Raw genomic sequence first — 27,146 nt, forward strand, 5'->3', positions numbered from 1 at the left:
AAAATGATGAAATTATGTAACGTGTAAAGTTCGTCAGAATTAAAATCATAAGGATGTTGTAATTAAAATTATGCCTGGGAATGAAAAGAAACTAAATGAATTGATGCTGTGTAGTAAAATTTTGGCAGTGTTTATTTTATTTCGTAAACAGATCACGGATGAACAGTACAATAAGTCATATGGTGGTAATTGTTAATAAATAAAATTCCGTGGAAATAGTATGTGCACTGTGATATAGAGACGCCAAAATTCTTTCAGGATGTGATGCAAATTTTCTTCCTTTTTTTAGGTTGACTTTTTTCGAATATTATTTTTTTTTTCGTCTTTTTTTTTTGTTTCACGCTTTCTTTGTATGCCAGATAGTCATCAGTAGACGTGAGCTGCAAAAAGAAAGATGTGTTGATTTAATGCGAAATGACAATCTTTCACGCTCTTATGGAAAAATATTTAAAATATGAGAGAGATAAAATATATTTTAGAAATGATAAAAACTCGAAAGGCGGTTAATCGTGCTTATCAATGCGACGTCGAGATAAAAAAAATTCTTAATTGATTATCTTTCCATAAGAGTCCATTATTTTGAGATTTCTGCCGGAGGAAATATTATAAACGTAAAGTCGCAATCGTGCGATATTTTTAGAAATGAAAAATTTCTTATGGCATTTTTCACGCTTATAACTAGTTTAATATTTTTCACAGTCATGGAATTTACTTCCTCCTATAGGAATCTCCACAAAATTCAACAGAGAACGGGAACTATCATACTACAATAAAATATACAGTTAAATATTAGAAAACTCATAGGTTTTTACGCATCCTCGTTGTATACGGTGTAATGTTTCAAATATTCAAACTATAACAATAACGGTTAATCATTTATATTTTGACAAGATAGCGATAACGAATATAAATATGATATGTTATATAAGGTATTAATATCAATCTCGTTAGATACGAATTTTTAGATTTAGAGCACAGCAAGCTACAGCTAGCAAACTATAAGATGTAAACTACTCTCTATGCAACTATAAATATATTGCTATTAGCTGAGCATAGCATAATTATTACAAGTAAATAGAAATATTACACCGTGAACGAGGTTTCCCCCAGGACATCTGAAGGTATTCGTGATATGATTCAATACACAAATATCTCTCACTAGGAGAATCTAAACTATAATGTCGAATATATACGTATTAATTGATGGAGAAATGAAGAAGGAACAAGTAAAAAGATGATGTATTTGTAAAATATACAGATTCGCAAATCATGTATAGGTCGTCGTGAGAGATGACAATTACGTGGGAAATTATAGGATGATGTTTCGTTAAGAAAACCCTTTGGCTACGACGCTTCTGGCTGGACTGTCACTTCTGTCTTCGAGGACAGCCTTTGAAAATGGCACGTGTCTTTATGCTAAACATCGATCTCATAAGCAATGAATATACTATGAGGCTTTCTAATAATCGCGACGTGCTGACATTAACGCTAGAAGGTACGAAAGATTTATATATTTTTATTTTATATGATCTTAAGATAATTGCATTTTATATATTAATAAAATATAGATAATAAACATGCAAAGTATCCTCCTATCGTTCCATCTTTATTGATAACAGATGAAATTTAAATTTTACAAGAAAAAATAAGACTTCCAACTATTTAAAAAACTTGCAATGTATCTCAATTAATTATCTCCTCAATTAATAAACTTCTGATCCTTCTAGTGTTAACCAGTAAAGTGGCGAGTGTGTATCAAGCAGCATTTCCGCAATAGTTTGCGAAATGGAGTTTTTAATCACTGTTGCAAACAATTATTCCACGACTGGAACAGACAAATATTTTCGGGCACATACCGCGTGTTCGAGAGAGATTGTGTCAGCGGCTTCTCGGTGGAGAACGGAGAGTAACGGCGCGGTAATTAATAATTACCGAGAGGATTAAGGAACATTCTTGTAGCGATAACGCAGTCTGGGAAAAACATTTAAAGAAAACAAAATAGTCGAGTTAATACACGAATATGTATGATCGGGATACACGGAGGAAGAGAGACGGATCTTTCGATATAAGAGAGTATCGATACTATAAATTACTTTTGAAACATCGAGGGAACACGTGGTAGCCCAAGGGTTAAGAGATCCAGAGTCTCTCTCATTCAAACAGCCGTCGTAGACATAGATCGATTACGATATATATATACACGTTGTATGATCACTCATCTGTTATAATACTACTTGCATGTTAATATGGCGAGTATAATATGGCTTTAATATGGCGCAAACGAAGGATCGGTTTTCTTTTCTCGAAATAAATGCGCCACCACGGCTATCCTTGCCGATTGTTTGTATGATTACTGATCGGTTTGACTTATTAAACGAGTAAATGGGTGCGAGGGACTGAACACTTCGGCCACTTTAATCTCTTATCGCTCACTTTTTTCGTTTAATGCGTGGTACGTTTATTATACCACGGGCTGGTAAAGTGAAATCGTGGAACTGGCTGCGAATAATAGTAGTATAACTCTCCTGAAAAATATGATAGACATTTGTTTGCTGTAGCATCGGTCTCATTATCTTAAATCTGCATCGAGAACTTTCAATTTCAAGTCGATAGAATCGTGTCTGTAAATTGACATCACTTGTTTTTGGTGAAATATTAAATACATGATTACAAAAATCGAAAAGACGCCTAAGAGATATCTGAAAAATTTGCAATGTTAATATGCCTTTTAAATGTCTTTTTTGTAAGTATGTTTGAGTCAGTCTATAAGAAAATTGTGTAATGCTTATGTATATGTATTTTCAGTGTAATTCAAAAAACAACAATTTGCCGATTGAGACAGCAACACAAATAGAATTTTCGTAATCTGTTAAAAAACGTGGAACGTGCTCAAAAAGTTAAGCTGACCCAAAATGTCGATTTCGCCAGCTTGGCACCAGGTGTTATCTCAATTTCGCAGCTCAGCGAAACTGAGGCATGATGTTGTGCCTGTGTCAAAATTAGTAACAACTATGCAAAGGTGCCAAATATCTCTGTACGGTTGCGACGATTTATATTTTCGATCGAGGTGACAAGCGAAAAGGATATTCCGATCTGTTTTCTGACGTCGCGACTGGCAATGATGCTTGTCTAATTAGCATTCAAATCAACCACAACCAAATTTCCAGTAAAAAAACTGTTTAAATATGCAATTGAAATCAAATATCTTTTTTAAATTTTTTCATAATTCTTTCATGTTATTCTATACATGATATTTCAATTTTTGAAAGAAATTTGTGATCTATTCTTTTATTTTAATCAAGTAAACAGTTTTTGCCAGTAGAGACATATTCCTGAATATTTCATGAATGTTGATAAGGATGAAAAATTACCAAAATCCGTACCGAAACTGAGACTATTCTAGTTGTAAAAAGGTGGACGGCTGTATGACTTTCAAAAGCTCACATGTTTCGAAAATGAAAGAAAACAAAAAATACTTCTCATGCGAAAAATATTTCATTTTTCGTAAAGTTCAATCTGTATTTAAATAGTGTATGTTAGGTGCGTTTTATAAAAAAAATGTATTTTGTTCTAGACTACTATCTCTTTTTGTGTATTCCTTATAGTAAAATACTAAAATCTCTGAAAAGGAGAAAATTTTGTAATTGTCAAAGAATTATAAAATTATAGAAATGACTCTCTCATTTGCAGCACGAATTATTTAAAATAATAATAGTCATAATTCGCTCTTTTTGCAATATTTATATATGCAAAAAGATTTCTGCAGTGATTCTTTAAATAATAGTCTGGATTTAAATTTGCGATTATGAATGTCTAATAAAAAAAACAATAATAATCGCAAATATATTATAATCACTGACTATAGATTTCATTAAGAGATTTTTTTATTACAAACATATTTTGCTTATATGTATTTCAAGATATTATCCAAGATCTTAATATCCAATTTAAAATTGCAAGATTCACAACACGCAATACGTTAATTCTAATATAAAAAAGTTTTCTAATATGTCAATATTTCTTAATTTTTCCATAGTCAGTCGTTGTCAGCGATCAATGCCACCGAATGTCATAAATTTTCATAATCACTTGGTGTGAGAACGTATAAAATTTCACGTTTAAGATGAAACTGTCATCATTGAATATGATTTGTCAACTAAATTATTATCAATTTATTATTTGTCTAGTAATTTCAAGAAAATTATGCGTTGGCATCGACCTCTGCTCGCCACGGAAAAGAAGAATGGCCGAAAAGCCATGGTGCATGCACATACCGAAGGGCCTGATGGGATGTCGGCTCCACAAATAGTTACGTTTAATTGGACTGAGGTAGCTGTCCCTCAGATAAAACGGCGTACGATACTGAGCGTAGCTCGGAATATAGGGCGCATAACTTGGGTACCACCATGGGTCCCGGGTGAACGCACTGATGGGCGCCATCGGTGACGGTTCCAGGAGATCGAAGAACGGCTTCTTACGCAGCAGGATAGACGGACGCGGCAGAAAGTAGTCGTCGTCCACAAGATTACCTGCGCGCGAGATGATTTTAATTCGGATCAATCGAGAACTGGTTCGCGGATAGTCGTCGAGAGCTCCCGAGAGGTGAAGGTAGGGGTGTATTGTTTATAAATATATACTATGTTATATAAAGCCGTTTACACAGGCTGCTGTAAATTGGCCTTGAGACCTCTCTTGTGTGATCTAGAGCGAAATATTATTAGCAGCGATTGTTTAGCAAATGCTATCTTTACGAGATGTTGAAGCTGCTAGAATGAGGTAATTTCTTCATATGTAAGATTTGTTCTAAAGGGTGATATTTAAACGTGTTATGCGATAAGCTGTGATAATGCTATGGTGAAAATTAAAAAAAGTCTATATAGAGCAATTTATTGTTATAGTAGAATATATTTCCGTCGATAATTCCGTCGATTCCAATTATTTATTAACATTTTTCTTAATCGTATATATCGCAGGATATAAAAATAAAATTGTTATAATAATATTATTTTCGAATTTTTTAATCGTTACTGGAATATTGAACTTTTAAATAAAATTAGTGTATTATTACTAAAAAGCAGTAAATAGTTACAGTCTGAATAACTGCAAATTAATGAAATCTCTCTTAAAGGAATCACAATGATAATTGTTTCAATTAATAATATTTTAAAATATGTTTTATTATATTGTATATAGAAATGAATTTAGCAACGTATTTGATTAAAAAATATCTGAGACTAAGAGTCTTATTTCTCTTTTTTTATAAATTTCACATTTTAAGAATAAAAAGGTATATAACATGTATATAATTCTGAATTTGTGAAGATTATTTATATGTGTTTTATTCCAGATATGTGTAACTTCTCATAAAAAAACAATTCAAAATAAATAGAAAAAGCTTTAAAAGTTATAACTTGCAAATACATATAATTATTATTCATGTTTTAATGAAACATTATTACATATAAAAAAGGAGCAAAATGTCTTTTTATTAAAGACCAGTAAAACTCATTACATATTATTAATTATAAATATTATATTATATTTATAAATATTGTATCTGCTTTAATAAGTGGCATTTTCACATTTTGATATATTATGTGTTTTAATATTTATCATCAATCGTAAATTCGGCATTTGCACATCAATTAAAATTTTAAAATACATATTCCACGTGATTTATTCGAACTCGCTCGCGAACAATCGATGAAACGTCATTTATATATTTTCGATGATATCGCGATGACATTTATTTTTAATCTTGATTTATGTTATACTTTGTATTTAATTCACTGACGTTGCAATTAGAAAAACAATTATCTTAAAACGCATATTATTTATTATTTAAAATGCGAAAAGTGTACGAAGGTGTAGCATGATAAGTGGCAAGTGTAGCATCGACGCGGTCCGCACATTTTTGAATTCTCAGTCTTCCCGGCATCCATTACACTGAACGCGAGGCGTCGTGAGTATCGAGAGAATCAAAGTTTCGTTCGATTATATTTCCTTCGCGTTATTTTCTCATCACAGTGTAATAAAGTACGCGTCACGCAATTTTAAATCAAAAGTGCGATAAAGAATGTCGGGTAATCATTGTATTTCAATGATTAATGCGTCCGTGGAATTGCAATGATCGTAACTAACGTTGTCATCGCGGAAAAGTGCAGGAATAAAGGAGTGGCAGAGAGAGAGAGAGAGAGAGGAAGAGGGAAAGAGGAGGTTAGGGAGACGTCGAACGACAGGGCTCGTGAGTAATTTATTATTATTAATTATTTATATTTTATTTGTGCACAAAATTAATCGTTTATATTATCTGAAAATATGAAATATGAAATATTTCTGAGGGTAAATATATCTTGCATATGCAATACCTTAACAAGAGTATAAAATTATTAAAGATGTGTAACTCATTGTGCATGAATAAGCGGATAAAATTATGTGTTTGCATTGGGAGCAATGAATATCGTACATTTGTGTTTTTTTACTCACCGTGAATGTCGAACAATCGTTTCGTAGAGAGTGGTGGGCTTAAATGACGAGCCAAAAGCGGCGATTTGCTCGGATAGAGCTTGTCGATGTCCGCCAATCGGTTCAAATGATCGGTCCAAGCTTTCTCAGCGTCGAATGGTTTCGCTGTATCATGTAATTTTCAATGTCGTTTATGAAATGAAAGCAGAAATTCGCTGATTTACAACTTTGCTTATTTCTCTTGACGAACACGGTGCGAACACTTTTTGCAATTTAAATATTCTTTAAATATTCTTCTTAAGTAATCTACGTTTTAAGTAATTTTTTAAATAAATTAAATAACTTAAATCATTTACTTCAAATTAATTTAAATAATTTACTTTATTTATAAATAATATTATATATATGGAAACATAAAATAACTTTGAATAACTTTAGTTATATGTTAACTATCTAAATAATTGTATCGTTAAATTGCTAAATATGAAAAAAAATAAATTTAGTTTCTCTTTGTTTATTTATTTCTAAATTGCTCTTAATAATAGTTAAATTGTATTCGCTACGTTTTCGTCTAGAATAGGAAATATAATTGATCGATTTATACACATATGTATTATAACGTCGAGAATCCGTGAAATGATCGTGATATTGACTTTTAGAATGCAAATATTAAATTTAATGTATTGATACATTAATCCTGAGTGGACATAGCAAAAAATATATTTTGGATTTCTCGTCGTTACGTTTGTCTTAGATAAATAAGAAGACAATGCTTAAATTAATCTTATAAACTTATTAAAATAGATCAAATCCAATCGAATTGAGTGAATATATATAATTGCTCTAGAAACATCTAGAAATATATAGAAATTTTATATTTTAATTTTAATATTACATTAAATTTTGTCCAATTATTATATTTATTGATTATTATATTTATATAATGTAATGTATATCCATGAAATATTTTTTATTCTATGTATTTTCTTTTTTGCACTCAACAAAATTTATTAAGAATTAAAAAAAATGCGGGCATTTAATTAGAAAAATCTTTAATTTAAAAATATATATTCTCTCTTTTTAAATTAAAAAGAGAACTACTAATTTTTGCATTTTTCAATACTTACAATTAAAAAATTTATGATATAATCTTATATAATTATTCAATTACTAATTTGCAATCGATTTTTCTGATGGATAAATAACTTTTACACATCAGTTGTTAATAATATATCGAATTGATTGAATTTGTTTTATATGGCCCAAAATATGCCGAATTAATCTTTGCTTTGCGCTCCATTTTCTCCTTCTTTTAGTATTTTAGCGCACAAGCATTTTTGTTCACTTTTTCAGTATTGGCTTAATAATAATCGCTTTGTACTAAGCATAAATATACATACACGAATAGATCATGCATGAAACGTACATAGCATGCATTATTAGTACACTTTATTAAATAAATTGAGGAATTATTTAAGCTACAAATATATTGTACTTATAAATATTACACATATATTATTGTATTTATGAGAATTTAGCATAAAAATTATGCAAGTTATACGATCACGCGATTTTTGTTATTTTCGCATCTAATTAGCGAATGATGGCTCCTTAAAATATAATTAGAGAGGTTCGTGAACTTGTTGCAGTTCGAAACTTTGAGTTGCAGTATATCAACTAGATGAGCTATTTCAAACTCGCTTAAAGTTACAACTCGATTTGTTCATGGCAAGTACAGGAAGTTAAAAAAATATTAGGGTTCTGTCCCTATGTTTCATGTTTTTGTAAGCCGTGCGCGTTCATTAAATATCAAATATTTTTTTTATATCAAAACAAATTTTTAGACGAAAGCTGGCATCAATTGCCACCACACACGAGCATGTGTATAAAAAATAAAAGAAAAATCAGAACTGTCACAAAAAATAACATGACGTTACGTAAAGTGAAAAAAAGCATACTAACCTGGTGGAAAAAAGTTGCTTCAAAAAATCGATGACGAAAAAAGGTGCGGCGATTCGAGTCGTCAAAAAATGGCTCGGTTATCAAAATTTGTAATGAAAAAAATTAAAGAGATAGTAATTTGTACTATTAAAATGCGATTCATATCGGATTATAGATGATTGCTTAGATTATAGCCAAATTATTTTTCTATTAATTGTTTTACTAATTCTATTAATTGCTCGGTGCTATCCTTGAAACTGTGAAGCTCGGCACTAGCATTATAAATTATGAATTTTTAAAATATATTTTTAGCTAAACTGATTTCACTGTATGGCTTATATCATACGCTATCACTACATATTAGTTTTAAAATGTTGCTTTAAATGTTGCATATGCGTTATTCAGTCTAATTTAAATTAAATATTTGTCATATTTAATATTTGTATTTAATCTTTCTAAAATGATAACTATATTTGATCTATTGAAATTTTTTATTTCAAGATTTGTGGCTATTTCAGCTACGATAAATTTCCCAAGTTCCGTAATCAGCGTTTGATATTAGTTACTAACCTTCTACTTTTTTCAGAAGTCGCGTGGTTAATTTATCACACCGTTTAAGCATCTTAAACTATGTAAAATCTTTCATTGAAAATCGGTACCTACTAAAATCCAGTGCGTAATCTGATGTGAACTATGTACAGTAATTGCGGCAATCCTGTATGTATGTTGCGGCGACCCGTGTACGTCCGTGTAATCATCATAAATTAGCAATCGTTAATTATTATGCAGTTTCAGTCGAAAAAATTACAGTAGTCGACAAAATTATTTAAAGGCGAATCGCTTAAAAGCTAGAAATGGGTTTCTGGAAAGGGGAGGATCCAAATTAACAAAAAAGTACACATGCCATATCCTGAAAAAGATAGAAATTTCTGGATCTGGTTGTAATTAATTGCATTAATCTGTCCATTGTTAGTAAATACGCGTGCATGTAATATTATTGTCGATTAGAGCGTATATTAAAGAGCACTTTCGATTTTTCTCGACATCGCGCCTTAAATCTCCCGTATTCTTTACTTCACGTTAGATCGTGAAAGAATTTATTATTTATAATTGAGTATAGACATCATATATATATATATATATATATATATATATATATAATGTCTATAATAAATTATAAACAAATAAATATATTTATAAAGAGTTTTTTGTGTTTGTGAATTGCATAACAATTGTAAATGTATTTTTGTGTGTATATATTTGCATTATATATTACTTACTCTACTTGTACGATATATATGTATGTTTTAAATATATATTAACAAAAAAAATTGTATAAGGAGACAGGCGACATTGTAGTGTCTGAAAAATCGGAAGCACGAATTAGAACGCGCGCAAGCGTCGAGAGAAAATTTCCAGCTTTTTCAAGTTTTGGCGGCCATGTTCTATCTCAATTTATTATTTCTCTTTTAAGATCTTCGAAAAGGAGAATTTTTCTTCCGCACGATTATTTTTCGTCAGCTTTCTTCACATACACATGATACATTTCTTATTCCCTTTCAGTGAAGCTATCATACGGTCACATCATACATTCTACACCAATACATGCAGATCCCTTTTTTGTCTCCATAATTATTTACTAATTTGTTATATGCTTGCGTGCATAATCATTGTCTAAAGTAGCGCCTACGATCGAAAAAACCAGTCTTTCCAATGTTTTATCCCACTTTCGAGTTGCTTTTTTTATATCTCCCTTTCGGCTCATTGATTTTTCTCAAGCTGTGACCTCCACCTCAGCTGTAAGAGTTAAGGATTTCTGAATATTACGTGCCCGTATTCCATCCTTGTATTTGTCTCGTATTAATAATCAAAAAATAGAACGCAAAACATTTAAAAAAAATTGTTACATACATATTTACATAATTTCTGCAAATGTTTTTCATAATTATTGTCTTTATAAAAAAAGAAAAGACATATAATATATGTGTATTTTATTATACTTAAAATAAATTGCTTTTATATAAGAATTAGATATATTTTTTTGATATATTAGTCATTAATTATTTATATTAATTGGTTAATAATGGTATTTATATTATTTAACATTATTTAAGTCAGTTTACAGTAAGTCATTTTAATCACAATAATCTCATTAATAATAATTAAATATATACAAGACAATATATAAATTTGTTTTTTTTTAATTTATTATATTTTATACATTTTATCAGGCTGGAAAAGACGAAGAGTATATAAAATATGAAATATAATTATAGTCAAAAAATTTAATAACAAATTAATTTTTGATATATATCTTATTAGATTTTGTTTTTATAAATTTTTTAATATAAAAGTTAGTAGCTTTCCTTGTCGTGTTGTCATAAATCGAATTTTTTATTTCGGTTCTCTCGATCGCATTGGCTGGTGTCAAAAAATGGTCTTAAAAAATTTTTCTTTTTACGGCAATTCGCGGGATTTTCTCGATCATTGTCTTAATATTAATAAAAAAAGGAAGGATTATTGGTTTTATTCAGGATTGTGAGATGAATTGTATTTATATATATTAATAAGGGGATAACATTAGTAATAAATTACGATGTGTTGTATAAGTGTAAATTGATGTGTGTATGTAACTTTATTGGTGTGCACAAAATCCTCTATACAAAGTTGTGTTATTTTAACTACATATCTTTTTAAATATGTGATTCAATATTTACTAATATTTAATGTTAATATATTATAATATTTAACTTAAATATTAAACTCCTAATATCCAAATGTTGTATAAATAAATCATATCCAAATATTATACAAATAAAATATGATCAATGGAAAAAAATAAAATATGATCAATGAAAAAATGTAAAATATGATAATAGTAATGAGAAGATATAGTTCAAAAATTCTCGTCATAATTTCGCTTCAATTTCTTTCTCTAGATTTTACAATAATTATATTAATCTGTTCGATAATTCGCGTCTAATTATAATTAATAAAATTATATAAAATTTTATATAAAAATTATATAAATTATATAAAAAATTGTCGAAAAATCATGGCGTCATTTTTAAAAGAAGCACTATAGCTATTGTAAAAATATGATATACGAAACGATCCGTCAGGCGAATTAAAAAACTAAGCGATGATTCGCTTGTTATATCTACGAATAAAGAAGCACCTATATGTATGTATAGTATAATGTGTCATAAAAAGTATAGGGATATTTTAAAAGCGAGATTATATTAGGGAGAGGATTGTGCATGATATTAGTCTATCGTTTTTCGTAAGCAATGACGTCGCGCTCGGGAGGTGAGCACGATTCGTTCTTTGATCTCCCATTTTCGGGAGATCTGTTGACGTCTAAGGTCGCTCAAATCGATGATGCGATTCAATACGAGCCACTTGTTGGGTCTAGAGCCTGAAAATCAGAAATCAAAAACCTCAGCGGCATGCGAAACCGCGTATAGTTGAACGAATCGACAGTGATACCCCATTTCGATGACTTTGAATCGTTACTGGATGTATACGGCGAGCTAGGAAGTGCTTTTTTTCTAGAGACCAAATCACAGGACGACACTTCGGGCACGACACGTATGATCCACGTGTGATCCATGAATGACGGAACGACGATGAGCGATGATCCATGACCCCTCGATTTAACGATAGAGATGATATCGAATGATCAAATCATTTATTGAGATTAGATGGTTAATCAGATCATTAGAAGTATGCAATGTGAATATGAAAAAACTCTATATATTATAATATACATTTTAAGATTATTTTTTATAATCTAAATAATGGAAATTCTCTAGAATCTCAAAGCTAATTATCATAATATTTTTTATTTTTAATGTGAAGACAGATTACATATTTATGAGATGTGATTTATAATTTATTAGGATATTAAAGTTAATTAGGATATTAAAATTAGTTATTAGGAATTAGGATATTAAAGTTAAGTAATGAAAAACAATATTAATTCAATAGGCGAACTTGAGATGATTTTGTAATAGTTATAGTTGGTCTTGGTTATAATTATTGTTACATAAAAAAATCGTTATATAATTTTGATGTAAAAAGGAAAAATATCCAATTAGGTATTTCGTTAAAGTTGTTATAATCCGTCCTAGATTGTCTTAGTTGTATAAGACGACGGATTACATTCTATCATAAATATATAAATGTCATGTCAACGTCGATCTTGAGTCCAGTCTCGATCAATAATCAATTAGGATCTAAAAAACAGGGATATATGACTCTAACGATAAGTGGAACATCGCGAGACAGAAAAGTCTTCAGAAATATTGAAACATATTGTACATATATTTATACGTACGTATAGATATGCATGTATGCTCTCATATATATATATATATATATATAATGATATAGTATGTATATAAGTCTAATAACTTATTGATACAAAGAGATACGTAAAATAATTAGTATTACACATGGTATGTGACGTATGAAGGTATATATAGACATGCTTATTTTGATTATTATTATTGTGATTTACAATGAAACTAAACAAACGAACCGATTGACACGTACGTTCAAAAAGTGTATACGCATTTTACACGTCAGGAGAGCGGCACTTAGCGTAAAATCGGGGCCGCGGACGAGATGGGTGGAGGTGGGGGATGGGGGTAACAAGTCCTTTTTTTTACGGTTGTCTCTTCGGTTAAATGTGCAGGCAAGGAGGGCAAACATGTGGTGTACGGTACCTCTCCGGGAAGGCGTTTCTGGCTTCTGAGAAAGGCCCGGAGGATCGCGTGCGTGCATGTGTAAGATGCGACAATATCTTTCTCTCAGGAACGATGACCGTTCGTTTGTGTGTTTCTTTCCTTTAAGTACGCCGGCCAGAAGCCAAAAGCACCGGATTGTTATACATCGAGAACTTAATCTAGGAAGGTCCATGAGAACAAGTGTAGTTATCTGTTAACATATTTCGGTATGATACGGTACGATACGGTTTTTGATGATTTCTGTGATCCATTCTGCGCGTTCATACTTTTTCTGGTTCCCGTCACCCGATTCTACTCCCGTTTATTTCGCTCACTCTCTATTTTTTTTTTTTTGGTCGCGTACTCCTTTTCCATTTTATCTCGCTTCCTCTCGCACTCTATCACACTCCCTCTCTCGCTCTCTCGTTCGATATCGAGTTATTATAAGAGTTTTCGTTTCGTTTCGGGCTTTCGATTTCTTTATCTAAGACGCCGTTTACTCTCTTTTCTTTCGCTCACAGTTCTTTAGTACGTACCGGGGGTGAAGCGCTCTACGGGTTTGTACTGATGGGGATACAGCTGCCTCGGCGAATATCCGTAGATCTCACGGTGCACGGGTAGATACCTGAAAAAGAGAGGAGGAAACGTAAATGCATTAATATTATATTTCAAAATAGCGACTAAACATGTATCATGAATGTTTAATTTACAATTTTTAATATTTAATAAGCATTTTTTTAAATATTTTTTATTTAAATAAAATATGAAATTATGTGAAAATATGAAATTATTAGAAATTATGTGTAAAGAGTAAGTATTTTGCTGCGATATAATGAATACTAAAAAATAAGAGTGAAATTTTATTAAGTAAGCTGGCGTAAATTTATATTTAGATCTTCGTATTTTGAGTCGCTGCCAAGAGAACCGATATATCAAAGATATGTCAAGAATACATTTATACAACACGAGAGGATTATCTACGGATTTATTTAAAAAATGTGACAGTATGGGGTTCTCTTTCCGATATTTTATGATTCTGCTCTATTTTTTATATTTGGATATATATTTTTTAAATCGTGGACCATCTTATTTTATACGCTACGACTACAATGATCTAATAACAATGAACAAAAAAAGGAAAAAGTAATGTACACACCTGTATCCGGGAACATTAATACGGTCGGCTGCGTGAATTGGGTTTTCGAAGATTGATTTTCCAAACGGCCACGAGGAGGATTGCAGCTCAGGAAAATCCGAGCGGAAAATGCTACGGGGCCTGTGAGTGTGCTCAGGAGCTCTGATGTCGTCAGTGCCTGTTTTTTTTTTATTCCGTTTCATTAAAAAATACTAAGACTGTCTTTCTCTCTTTCTAACGTTATTTATAAATTGAACAACATAAACAAAATATACACAAAGAGTTTCATAATATAATAAAATATTTGAAAAAATTTAACAAGATACTAAAAAGTACATATGTTTTAAAATTGTTTGAGAAAAATAAAAAATGTATTTTTATATTCTTTTCAAGCTTTTTATTAAAAAAGAATCTTTTTTAAAATTATTCGTGAAGAAATATTTAAATATATATAATTTTCTAGCAAAAGATATACTTAAAAGATATTAGTTTATCAATGCAGAAATATTTAAATAACTCGATTTATGCGGATCATTCTATTTAACGTAAATGCGGGACATATAAGTGTTGGAAATTCAAATATTACGCAGATAATGTGCACGTCTCACCTTTCAGGGCCCGTACGTAACTCTGCCAAAATTTCGCTTTCCTTGTGATGGGCTCATTGCGCCCGATCATATCGAGATTGCTTTTGAATCGCGCGTCCATTTTGCCACTCTACTGAACTGCTAACCACACTCGTTCGCTATTAAAAAGAAGAAAAGAAATAAACAGAGTCAAATAATGTATGCTATCTTTTTTCTCCGCTCGTTGGATTCATAAATCGCGAGAATGTAACAACAATAAATTTATCGAGTTTCTAATCGTTTGATGTTTTGTAAAAACTGCTCTTCCTCGCATGAATGATTGCCGTATACGTGGGAGAAGATTGCCAGAAGATAAAGTTAGAAAACATATAATGTATCTTATTGTTAGAATTATCATGTTTTTTTATATTCTAGATTTTTTTAATAGTTTGGATATTAATTTATTTATTAATAAAATATTTAATTATTTTCACATTATTTAAATACATTAATTTTAATTTAAGTATCTTATTTTATTGGGATAATATATTGAAAATAGTGTTTAAGTAAATTTTCATTTCGAAAATATATAAGCATAAAAAATTTTCAAGATAAAATGCGATATAAATATATATGTAAATATATATTTTTTGTTCAACATTTTATAATATTCAAATTTTCTACAATCTCTTATATATGTATACGGCAGTTTTAATTAGTGATTTATAAGTTAATAAAGTAGAAAATATAATTAGCTATAAAAAAATATTAAGAAATGAGGAAAAACCATGCAAAAAAAACTTTATGTTAAAAGAATTTTGATTCTTTCATTTATTCGAATAAGATTGAAATGAATCAATTTATAGACTTCAATTTTTATTTTCATATGCTGAAAATACTGACAATAGAACTTTTATGAGAAAATTCTGTAATAGGCGTCATAAAATTCCAATAGTTTGAGGCGATTGCATAAGCTATCTTAAATTTAACGATTTACCGTAGGCGTGGCTGTGCTTTTTTAACCTTGCCACGATAAATTGTGCGCCATTTCCGCAATCTATTATCATGAAACAGTCATTCTCTTTATTTATGTATGATATAAGTCAATCTGAACAAATGAATTTGTAGATATAATTTAATAATTTGCCGATTTCAGAAAAATCTAATTTCTTAATATTTTTTATGTTACAAATGATTTAATAAATATTAAAATTAAAATGAGCGTGTTATATAGAGCGTGTTATATAGCGTATTATATTATATATAATCATTAAAATAGTTTAATGATATTAAATTGTATTAAAAGAAATTTTGTAAAAATTTAGATCTATATATCTTAGACCTAAATATCATTTTTTATATAACGTGAAATATTCTAACATTTTCTATCAAATTATAATAATGTTCTAATATTTTTTTTCAATCGGATTAACGGTATTAAAGTTGAACTTATTATAATTTGATATTATTGTCACATAATAGAATTTCGTTTTCAATCGCGTGCAAAAGCAAAATTGGTACGTAACGTCCCTTGCATCGGCCAATCGTAGTCTGTAACAAAATGGGAGCGACGTTTTTCTTTTTGTTGACGCAACGGATGCCGCTAATTTTAGCGTCACGCATACTTCATAGTCGCCCTGGATCGCCTGAGCGTTTTCGTAGATATTCCTGTTTCATTCTCGGCAAGAAGACTGAAGGTCGTGAAAATGAAATGAAAATAAAATTCCTTCGCGTTAGTCCCATTTAAAAAATATATATTTATTTCTATATTAAATCTATATATAAATACTATATATATAAATATTAAATGTATATACGATATAGTATTAACATATTGTACACAAATATCTTAAATTTGCATTGATTTTTTTTAAAGTGCATTATTACAAAATAATATTAAAATTATAAAATTATATTTTATATTTTTGACACTATTATTTTTAAAATTTAATGCAAAAACAAGTTAATTTCAGAGAGATTTCAGAGAGATTGAGAGCTTTTTAAAATATAATAATCAAAGTAGAATAACTTTTCCAAAAACACAAATTTCTTAAAGTCACAAAAATTAGATTAATTAATTTATTAATAAATTAATTTGTTCAAATTCTTTAGAAAAAAAAGAAGTTCGAAATTATGTTAGGAAGTAAATTCTGATTCGATCTTCGAACATTTAGAAATCGCGAGGGAAAAAATAGCCGCGTATCCTAAAGTTTTGTGTGATTTGTTCTCCAGTCTGCGCACAATTCTTGAACGAAAAGGGAGGCGTCGCGACGCGACGTGACGCAAGAGTCCCGGATTCGCGGTCGTTATATTTAGACTGCCCGGGCCCCGGTCCGTTTTTAGTTAGTAACAGGTGGAAGAGTATCGCTGAGAGATACCCCGTGCTCAGAGATAGCAGAGTCGATGTATCTCCGTGTCTGACTTTGACCGATTTTCGTGAACCCCCATTGAAGGTTCATGGTATCCTCAACGATAATGACCTCCCTGTACCATGGCAATTCTACCGTCGAATCTCGGCTGATATATACGCTTTTATGATTTCATGTTTTGTGGATTAAGGGAATTGTGTATATCCTAAATATAGCGTGTTACATTTAGTGTTATATTTAGAAAGTAATTTCTTTTATATTTTAAATTATATATCATTCTCTCTCTCTTTCTCTCTATAAATAATTTAAATATAAAAAAGAAAACTTCTCTCCAACTATTCTCTTTAAAAGTTTTCTTCACACTTTGACTTGATAATATTCCATCGATTTGAAATCTTGTGAAATATATTGATAAAATATATTGATTAACTATATATATAAGATTAACTGGAGAACCGCGCGTGTTTGGAATCTTGATTCGCCGGAACTGTTTCCATTAGATCGCATCATAATTTTGCAAATATATACGTCCGAGAATATCTTGATTTAAAAAATGTATCCACGTGGAAATAGGTTAAGTTGCAAATATATCTTGACACGCTAACTAATTTATACGGATTTTTATAGGATACCACATTAAGACATTTACAATACATTAAGAGAGATTTATCGAACATCTCTATAGAAAATAAAATGTTTTAATAAGTAAATCAAATATAAAGCGAGTGAAAAAATTGCGATCGATGGAGAGGATTGGAGCAAAGAATCGCATTTTTGTTGCGTGCGTAATACAGATTGTGCGGATGATGAAGGAGCACCGGAAGTGAAGGGAAAGGATGTGGGCGCGCGCGGTAGAAGGGATGGATTATATCCCCATCCGGACGTGCGTGGTAATCTAGATGGCTTCTAAAAATATACATGGCACGGTCAAGCAAATCATCTGGGATGTGGGTCCAAAAATTGCAATACGTTTCGCCGCCTGTATAGCTGATACTTCGCGATGATTCAAAAGTTGGATTAATCATCGTTAAAGTATCTTAATTGAAATGCCAGTTGCTTTTTATGAATTAAAAGAAATCAATTTTTAATATATATATATATATTTTTTTTTGAAATAGAATATTATATCATCAATTTTAACTCTAATAACTGATATTGAGACACACGAAGTTTTCATTCGAAAAAAAAAGAAATTAAATTTAAAATTAGAAATATTAAAAATCAAAACTAGAAATATTAAAATATTATAAACGTTATCATATAAAAATAAAGTTTAGATTATATTTCTTTTATTATCGCGTTTTATGTGATTTATTGTAAAACGGAAATTCGCACGAGCGAATGATCTGCAGATACGTCATTGCATTACACGCGCCATGAAAGACGTGTGACGCGAGGAATTAAATAATTTGGAAATTTGGCACTCTCCCGCTAACACGTGCGGAGCTTTAATGTTCCTCCCAATGTGCGTTGCAATGGCATTACGGTTTACGACTGCTATGGCACTTCCACCTGTCGTCCTAGCATTCTTGGCGGAAAATCGCGTAGCACCCGCGCCACGCGACCTCGTAAGACAGCCAAGCTTGACGTAATATGGCGGAATTAAATAACAATACATTATATATCCATTGTTAAAATCCTCTTTGATTCAAGAACAAGACTATAAAGCGAATTGATCATTGATAATTTAGAAACTATTGTTATTAAATATTTTTAGAATATTTTTTAAATGTTTTCCCATTTCGATCCGATTACAAACGCTTTGAAGCGAATGGCATGAAGTTCATGATTATTAGGATTATTTTTCGAAATGAAAACGTATGCTTGTGTACATTGATAGTGCGACTGACAGTGTTAGAAAGGGATGTTGAAGATTTGCCAAGAGGGAGCGGTCGAAGTTTGTTAAAGTATACGCTTCTTTAGATTCCGGGCATCGCGTGGCACGTTCGCCAAAAGTCCGCGCGCGATTCGCGTGGAATCGCGCGAAGGAAAAAAACTTTCGTGATATTAATGTCGAAAAAGTTGATCGACACCGAGAAGACCCGGCACGTTACGGCGATGAAACGCGAGAAGCGAGCGCGAAAGTAGTAAGCGTCCGTTCGCGTCAGACGGCGCCGTTTAAAATAGGGACACGCGGCGACATCGTGGGTTGCGATTATCACACGCGCACGTTTCATTACTTTGACCTTGATCTCATGCTCGTCTCTTTCAGGAATAATCATGAGTTACATATGTGAGAAGATTTATGGCTAAAGTCCTTTTCTCATGTAATTTTACACAGTATCGGAATTAATGAATTTTGTTTGTGATTCTTAAAATATCATGTATATTAGAATTATAATAGAAAGATTTTCAAAGTGAATCTCTGATTATATCTCTTATTTTAATTTTTAATTTGATAAAAAGAAGGAAGAGAGAATAGATTTTTTCATACGTTCACTTTTTAAATATGCTTTTAGAAATAAAAATAAATCTCACAAGCAAAAATAAATCAATTTACTCGTATATTATTTATATTATTATTACTTTTTAAAAAATTGAATTATAAAAATATTATAATAATTTAGAGTGGAAATTATTTTATCGCAGCAGAAAGCTTATTTTAAGCAAAGATTATTAAAATCATGGTTTCTAGGATATTTAAATAAATTTAGAGACCATTAATCCCATTTTTTGTGACAAGCTTAGATTTAGAATCGGTTATGATTGTTTACAATAACGTTAAATTTAATTTCGAGACAGACAAAAAGTAGTAGTGCTCCCATTTAGTCAGACTGTCATTTAACGTGACGAGGTATTAGCTAGCATTTGCAATGACGTACTACATAATATTAGCAAGTCCATCAATCTGGAACGTATCTAGTTATGAGAATGCTAGATTTCTTGAAATCCTTCTTTTAGATTTTGCAATCAGGAAAGTGAGCACAAGCGGATAACAATGTACAAATAATATTGAACTAATAATAAACTAAAAATTAATGTTTTTTTTTGCGAATATATTAAATATTAAATTAATTATTTATTCAACAAATTTTTTTACCGTTCATAAGAGTACTTAATATTTTATTTTGATAATCATAAGAGTACTTACTATTTGGTAGATATAAAATTTATTTTACAAAAATTGAAATATTTGTTCAATCTGTAAACGTTTTTGTTTCAATAAAATTCATTTACCGCTAAAAATAATTAAGATTGCTTAAATTTTTCTAGCGACTTAAAAAAATGTGACAAAAACGTAAAATTCAAATTGCGATGATTCTTTTTGATTAATTATTTGATATTATATATATATATATATATATATATATATATATATATAATATACAAAATATACACATATAGAAATATGCAACATATATATAAACCAGTAGAAAGAGAACGGCTATAACAGACGCATCGGTCTTGGCGGATCGCGCGGATCCGGCTATTCTCGGTCGATGGTATAAATACGCGATCGCGCGCGCGTGCGCCTTACGTAAGCTTTAAACAAATCTCTGCCAATTATTATAAACAATTCGCCATTCTGTGAACGATTGCCATAAGCTCGACGATCGTCAAGTACAGTGCGCTCAAATGCCACGCGAGCCTCAAATTGGTATTGCAATAAAAAGGAAACCGAGACGAATGCACGTCGGCCATTGCCAAGTCGCTTCCACGAAATTAGAATGCACAGGAGGCGAGATTACGATAGAAAGAGCGGGATCGATAAATTTCCGACTTTAACAAGAATCGCTTTACAGTCATTGTATTCGTCACGTGCGGATCTCAATTCTTTAAGAGAGCTTCAAGTAATTTTGCAGCATATCACATTATTTATTAGAGTGATTTTTATAAATCCTTTGTATATGTCTTTGCTCTTTTCTTTGAATATTTACTTCGAAAAATCGTCTATATTTATTGCTTGTAATTAATACCTTTCGACGATTATCACGCGTATTAGCAATACTAAATATTTTTTATAGTTATCAATAAAGATTTATCCTCCTTTAAAAATTTTTATTAAGACCCCAAAGGTCCTAAAGAAAATAATTATTAAATCAATATATCGTTAAACATACGTTAGAAGATTTTAATTGTTCATATAAAGCCTTTAAAAAAATATCAGTTCTAAAAAAGTTTAAACAATATATACTTAAAAAAATGAAAAAAATATAAAAAAGGGTGATAATATTAAAATAATAAAACAGGTGATAATATTAAAATAAAATTAAAATTAAATTAAATTAAAATTAAATTTTTCCTTTGCAGAGAGGAATAATCTATTAAATAATTGAATATTTTTTTTACAATAAATAATTTTATTTAGAATGTAAAAAAGTTACAAAAAATCAGCAAAGCGCATATTAAAATGGCACATACATTCTTACGCAAATTTATATTATTTTCTTATATTGCTGAAAGACACCTGCATATTTTTATACATATATGCAACTATACTTGATTTCGAACATACAGCTGTCAGAAAGAAACATCATTGTTTTAAATGGTAACGAAAATAACAATTCAGTCACGCAAAGCAAAGATATCGTGTTAGACATAAAAAGGTCGCAATTACTCTAATAAAATAGCGTTAAACAATTATTGATCGATGAAATAAGACTGAAATTTCTAATTGCAACTGTCAACGTATAATTTATTGTTATTATCTATCGCAATAAACTGTGACAGGGAAAGATCTGACATAATTATAGAATTAATACTCCACAAAATTTTTGTTTATACATATATTATTTATCGTACATCGATATAATTTAATTATTACACTAGGAAAACCAATTAAGAAATTATTGAATAATCTTCATCAATCCACAAATTATATGTTAGTGACATCATTAATCGCACATATTCGTTTTGCACACACATACACACGCACACGAAAGAATTAAATAAAAGACAAAGTATATTAAGTTGTTGGTTAACGTGTGATTAACACGCGTTCTCGTGTGAATGGTTAGTGGAAGAGCAAGTTCCTACTAAATGAATGCGTCGCAGTAGAGGAGGACCACGATAAGGCGTTTCTTTCTTCACTGCCACACAGTAGATCGAGGACGCGCTCGTTTTAAGACACGTCGGAAAATCGCGCCGATTTTCTCGCGATCCCCGGAGATCTCCTCGATTCTCCCTTCGGTGCACTCGCGATGGCGCTCACGTCGCCCTTTTCATCCCCTACGTTTGCAGCTAAAACTTCTCCCCGCGGTTCTTTTTTTTTTCTCTCTCTCTCCCTCGAGGAAAAAAAGAAAGAGATCGTGCGACTTCCGACCGGTAGTTTCGATCAGAGAGAAAGAGAGAGGGAGAGAAAAAGAAAAAGAGAGATGCAGGCCTTTACCTAAGTATTTCGGGCGACCGTTCGGTTCGGGGATTGGACCTTAGACTGGACGGCTGCCGCCAAAAGTGTGGACTAGTATACCGCTGGTGCTATACACGGTGGCGCCGATCTGGCGACGGGTCCCAACGATAAGCCACGCGACATTTATGGTACAACCCCCGCCAACGAAATGCGATTGGTCAAACCAAGTTCCATCGTAAGAAGGAAGACGAGGGAAGAGAGTAGAATGTTGCGCGCCGCAGCTTCCACCTTCGCTGGAGCTCAATTGCACTCGTGACTGCGCACTCGCCATGCGGAATTTACGACGGTAATACGGGCACTATAGTAACATCCGATGGCGTCGTATTCCTCGATATTTGAAAATCGAGAACACATGCAGGAATTTCCGAGCGCGGTGCGTAGAAACATAGGCGTTATGTAACTCGCGCGTTAATGTAAATCGCGCGTTTTCTTGATGCGAACACTTGAGAGAGAGAAAGGCCCCTCGTATAGATTTATGAGAATTATATTTTTGAACTATTACGCGCGTGGTATGCTTTTACCCTCATCTAAAAGAATATTGACGTGGTCTCCACAAAATTAGAATAAAATAGAAGCCTTGCTTCCTGTTAATATATATTAATAATATGGACAACTATTTTATAATATTTTATTTATAATATATTGTTATATTTTATTTATAATATATTATTAGAAATAAATAATAATAATATTTTATTATTATTTATTTCTAATAATCTCTAATAGTATACGTATCTTAAAAATCGACTGCATAATTTTTATTTGTGATATAACAGATATTGATCGATCGTAGAATTTCTCTCTTTTCCTTTTTATTGTTCATTCGAACCAATTTGTTCCATTAGCTAAGATACTCCATTTGTATTTTATTCATGATGTAAATCGATGATGCTTATTTTCTGTTCCGCTAAGCAATGACTCAGTCTATAATGCGAGAACAGCATCACCGTAATGCAAATGCGTCGTTACTGTGTACGTGCTCTATTTATGTATTACCTGAGGTACACAAAAGAGCGAAACGTCGCTTCTTAATTTCCGTAGTGGCGCGGCGATCGTAAATCAACCCTTAATGCACTTTAAATTAGCGATTTATATTTTTCCATGAAATAACGAGCTGTCGATTCTCGCACGATGCCAGAGTCGTGAAAGTCAGTGCTACCGATTTACGAAAGTGAATCACATACTGCATCACGAATTGCCTGCAATTCACGCTAATTCTATATATACACGGTCATATTATATGTATAGTCTTTTCTGTTTTTTTTTTTTTTAATTAAATATATACGCGTGATTCAACGCGAGATGCGCGCGTGGATACGATTCTAAAAAAGGTGTTGGCTTACTCAATCTCGGTCTCGCGACGTAGAACGTTTACGTTTCCTTGTCAATGAGCGCCCTTGATATATTTTTGTTCTCCTTGAACCTTGAAGATTGCAAGAGAGAGAAGGAAAAAGGGGGAAAAGAAGAGAATTATACTATAGATATTATTAAAAATAAGTTTTAACTTTTGACAGGGAACGTTAATATCATGTAATCGTGATTTGCGGACAAGTGACGTAAGCACTAAACATCATGCGCTATCTGACAGGTGACGAAAGACAATGTTAGACCAAATTGACATTGACAATATTTGACGCAATATTAGATCTTTGAGTGTAGGTTTTTCTTGTCAGGAATAATATATTGCAAACTAATGTATAATTTATTATAATCATGAACTTTATCTTGAAATTTGCTGAATTTTTTTAGAAAAATAACTTAAAAAATAAATGTATATATTTCGACATAAGAAATATATAAAATGATAACATACGCATATATTTTAACGTTTATTACTATGAATTTAAGAAATCTTATTCTTTCGCAAAGATATATTAAAAGCAATTTTTGCACAAAATAGATTTATTTATGAAAATGTTTAAAATTTAATTTGATTATATTTTATTTTATAAAATATTAGAAAATTACACGACAAATAAAAATTAATGACATATGAGATACATGTGAAACAAAATTAATTGTGTTTGTCTATCTTTGAAGATTTATCGGGCCTTCAAGCTGAGAAAGTGAATAATTGATTCCCACTTGACTCTGCGTAAATATCTCTGTTTACAACGAAGGCAGTGACGTCAATTGATCTTTTAAACCTACGTCATTCAAAGAAGATACCTCTATCGAGCGTGTGCAAAAATTCACAAAGACAATATTTAAAAAATATTAAAAGTTTTTATTAATATTTTTTTATTATTAATATTTATTATAAAATTATTTATTATATCGCTTACAAACTCTAAACCGAAATAAAAACAAGATATATTATGTTGGTATTTTTTAAAAATTGATATAGAATTTTTCTCCAAAGAATTAAAGCAGGTACTAATATAGAAATTAAAATAAGAACATATATATTATCTTTACAGTAAAAATATATATAATATAAAATAAAGATATATATATATATATATATATATATATATATATTGATAAAAATAAATGTAAAAGTCACTAAAAATATATATAAATAATATAGAGATTAATAGAATAAAAGACTCAAACTTATTACAGGAAGACGTACTTATGTTAATGCAGTATTATGGTAAAAACATCAAAGAAAATTCGTGCTTATTGTATTTATATATATTATTCTTAATGCAACTTCAATTATCAATCATGACGTTCCAGAAGTAGAAGCGCATTTTCTTAATGTGCAAAAGGTTTAAGGGAATTTACTCGACGCGAATGTACTAACAAGGACGGAAGAAAGGTGATCTTTACGTTTTTGGCACCTCGTCGGTCATTCGCGCGTGGCCTCCTAGCACACATGTACCGGGTGCGCTAAATGCAGCGCTATTTTCGTTGCCGCGTTCATGTCAGCCCGGCGATACGCAGGCACCGACGGACGAGGAGGAGGACCGTATTTATTTTCAATTCGGCCACGGCCAGAGCGATGTGCGGTACCGGCACCCAGGATGCGATTTCACGGTGACACATGTGCTGGCTATGCGTCTCCGAGCCGCTTGAATGCACCCAGAGGTTAAGACCCGTTCGATTGATGCACGCAGGTGGTTATCTCAGAGAAGTCCTAGACGCTTCTAATCTTTAAGCGTTTGATGAGACATTTAATTAATTACTTTCCTCTTTCACTTTTGAATGTCGTATACGATTCTATTATCGTATACGATTCTATTATCTTGATTATAAAGACGTTTCAAATCTATCGAATGATACTTACAGACAGATTCTGCGGTGAATTTAAAATGGTTGTTTCGATATTTCCTCTTCTCATATTAAAACTACGATGATTTTATTTCGCCTTAAATAGAAATATACTGACTATAAAATATAAATAATTACATTTAAGTAATTAACATGTAATATTATGTAATACGCATTTGATAATATGAAGACAAAATAAGCGACTGTGTTTTGCGCGTATTTTCTCGATCAGGCAATTATCACGTTTGGAAAACATTATTATACTGAAAGCTCAATTGCAATGCGTGTAATAGTTCCGAAAAGCTCGCCTTGTCAAAAGCTAAATTTAGAATTCCACTTGCATTTATTTTCCTTGCGATTCGACGACGACGATTTGATGCAACCATTTCTCGAGCATATTGTGCGCAGGAATGTACTCTAAAATGTACAACATCTGGTTTTGTTGTACTCGAAGCAATTATTATAGATGTGTAAAATTTTGATGAGGGATCGTTTATTTGACTTTTTTCATGATAGATTTTATCTCCGTCGCGTGACTACCGGAAATCTTGTCAAAGCAGCGGGTTGAAAAGAGAGATCTTAAAATCAGATGTGCGATAATTTTAAAGCAAAGCTTTTTTAATCTCGGAAAACATGGAAGAAAATTCAAAATATGTAGAAGCTTTTTTCCAGGATTCTAAATTTGTTTAATTATTTAATTATTATGTTATACTATTTTAAATAATATTAATATATAACAATATATATAACAATTTATATATCATGCATATATCACAGAAAGAATAAATTTAATATTAACAAGATATATTTTAATTGCTTCATTAAAACATAATTAAACATACATTATTTTTACCGATATATATATATATTTTTTTTTTATTTTTCTTATTTGTAATGTAAAGATTTAACGTTATTTTACCCGTGTTTAACATTCTCTTTTAACTCTTCGACCTCTTTCACGTGTAAATAATGGCTGACACACATATTAAGGTTACAACTTACGATCCCAATGCTTGACCTAATTCCCAGCTATTCATTTCAGTCTCGCTTCAAATTTAGATACCTATGTTTCGCAGCACCCACATTTTGCCTCATTACAGGATGTTCTATTATGTATAAGATGATCTAGATGTTCTATTATGTACAAGATGATCTAGAATAAAATATATTCTTGGTTAATTATCGATGTAGAAAAATTGTCTTAGAAGTGTTATTATTAATATCAAAGATTTGAATTCTAAAAATTATTACGATGATCGTAACTTTATATTAAAACTGTTCTGAAATTTTGAAATATATATATATATTATTAATAAATATAATACTCTCTTTTTTTCCTATTTTGAGAAGAGTTATTATGAAAGAGATTACAGA

General features: G+C 31.0%; 1 protein-coding gene across 4 annotated transcripts; it reads right to left on the bottom strand.

Moving 5' to 3' along the window:
- Positions 1-100: 100 nt before the first annotated feature.
- On the bottom strand, positions 101-22,726 carry LOC105251554. 4 transcript variants are annotated; one of them, XR_889211.3, is made up of 8 exons: positions 22,536-22,726; positions 14,880-15,016; positions 14,293-14,449; positions 13,673-13,761; positions 6,487-6,630; positions 4,275-4,529; positions 1,857-1,971; positions 101-380 (listed from the first exon to the last, which is right to left on the bottom strand). XR_889211.3 is itself a non-coding variant. In XM_011258435.3 (8 exons), exons 2-7 carry the CDS (start codon positions 14,977-14,979, stop codon positions 2,443-2,445), a joined length of 828 nt encoding a protein of 275 aa, XP_011256737.1. In that variant the 5' UTR covers positions 14,980-15,016; positions 22,536-22,726; the 3' UTR covers positions 101-380; positions 2,434-2,442. The 4 variants fall into 4 exon arrangements, 3 of the variants coding, with proteins under 3 accessions (XP_011256737.1, XP_011256738.1, XP_011256739.1); XM_011258435.3 differs by lacking the exon at positions 1,857-1,971 and adding an exon at positions 2,434-2,525; XM_011258436.3 differs by lacking the exons at positions 1,857-1,971; positions 22,536-22,726 and adding exons at positions 2,434-2,525; positions 22,184-22,397.
- Between the last annotated feature and the right edge of the window lie 4,420 nt (positions 22,727-27,146).

Source organism: Camponotus floridanus, unplaced genomic scaffold (genome assembly GCF_003227725.1).
Source record: "Camponotus floridanus strain SB8 unplaced genomic scaffold, Cflo_v7.5 scaffold7, whole genome shotgun sequence".
NCBI classification, from domain to species: domain Eukaryota; kingdom Metazoa; phylum Arthropoda; class Insecta; order Hymenoptera; family Formicidae; genus Camponotus; species Camponotus floridanus.

Bases quoted from the DNA above. Each gene is read 5' to 3' on its own strand.
- LOC105251554 (XM_011258435.3), bottom strand. From the start codon at position 14,979: ATGGACGCGCGATTCAAAAGCAATCTCGATATGATCGGGCGCAATGAG. The intron at 14,450-14,879 runs GTGAGACGTGCA...AAAAAAAAACAG, and splicing joins TTACGTACGGGCCCTGAAAG to GCACTGACGACATCAGAGCT. The intron at 6,631-13,672 runs GTACGTACTAAA...TACATGATACAG, and splicing joins CGTAGAGCGCTTCACCCCCG to CGAAACCATTCGACGCTGAG.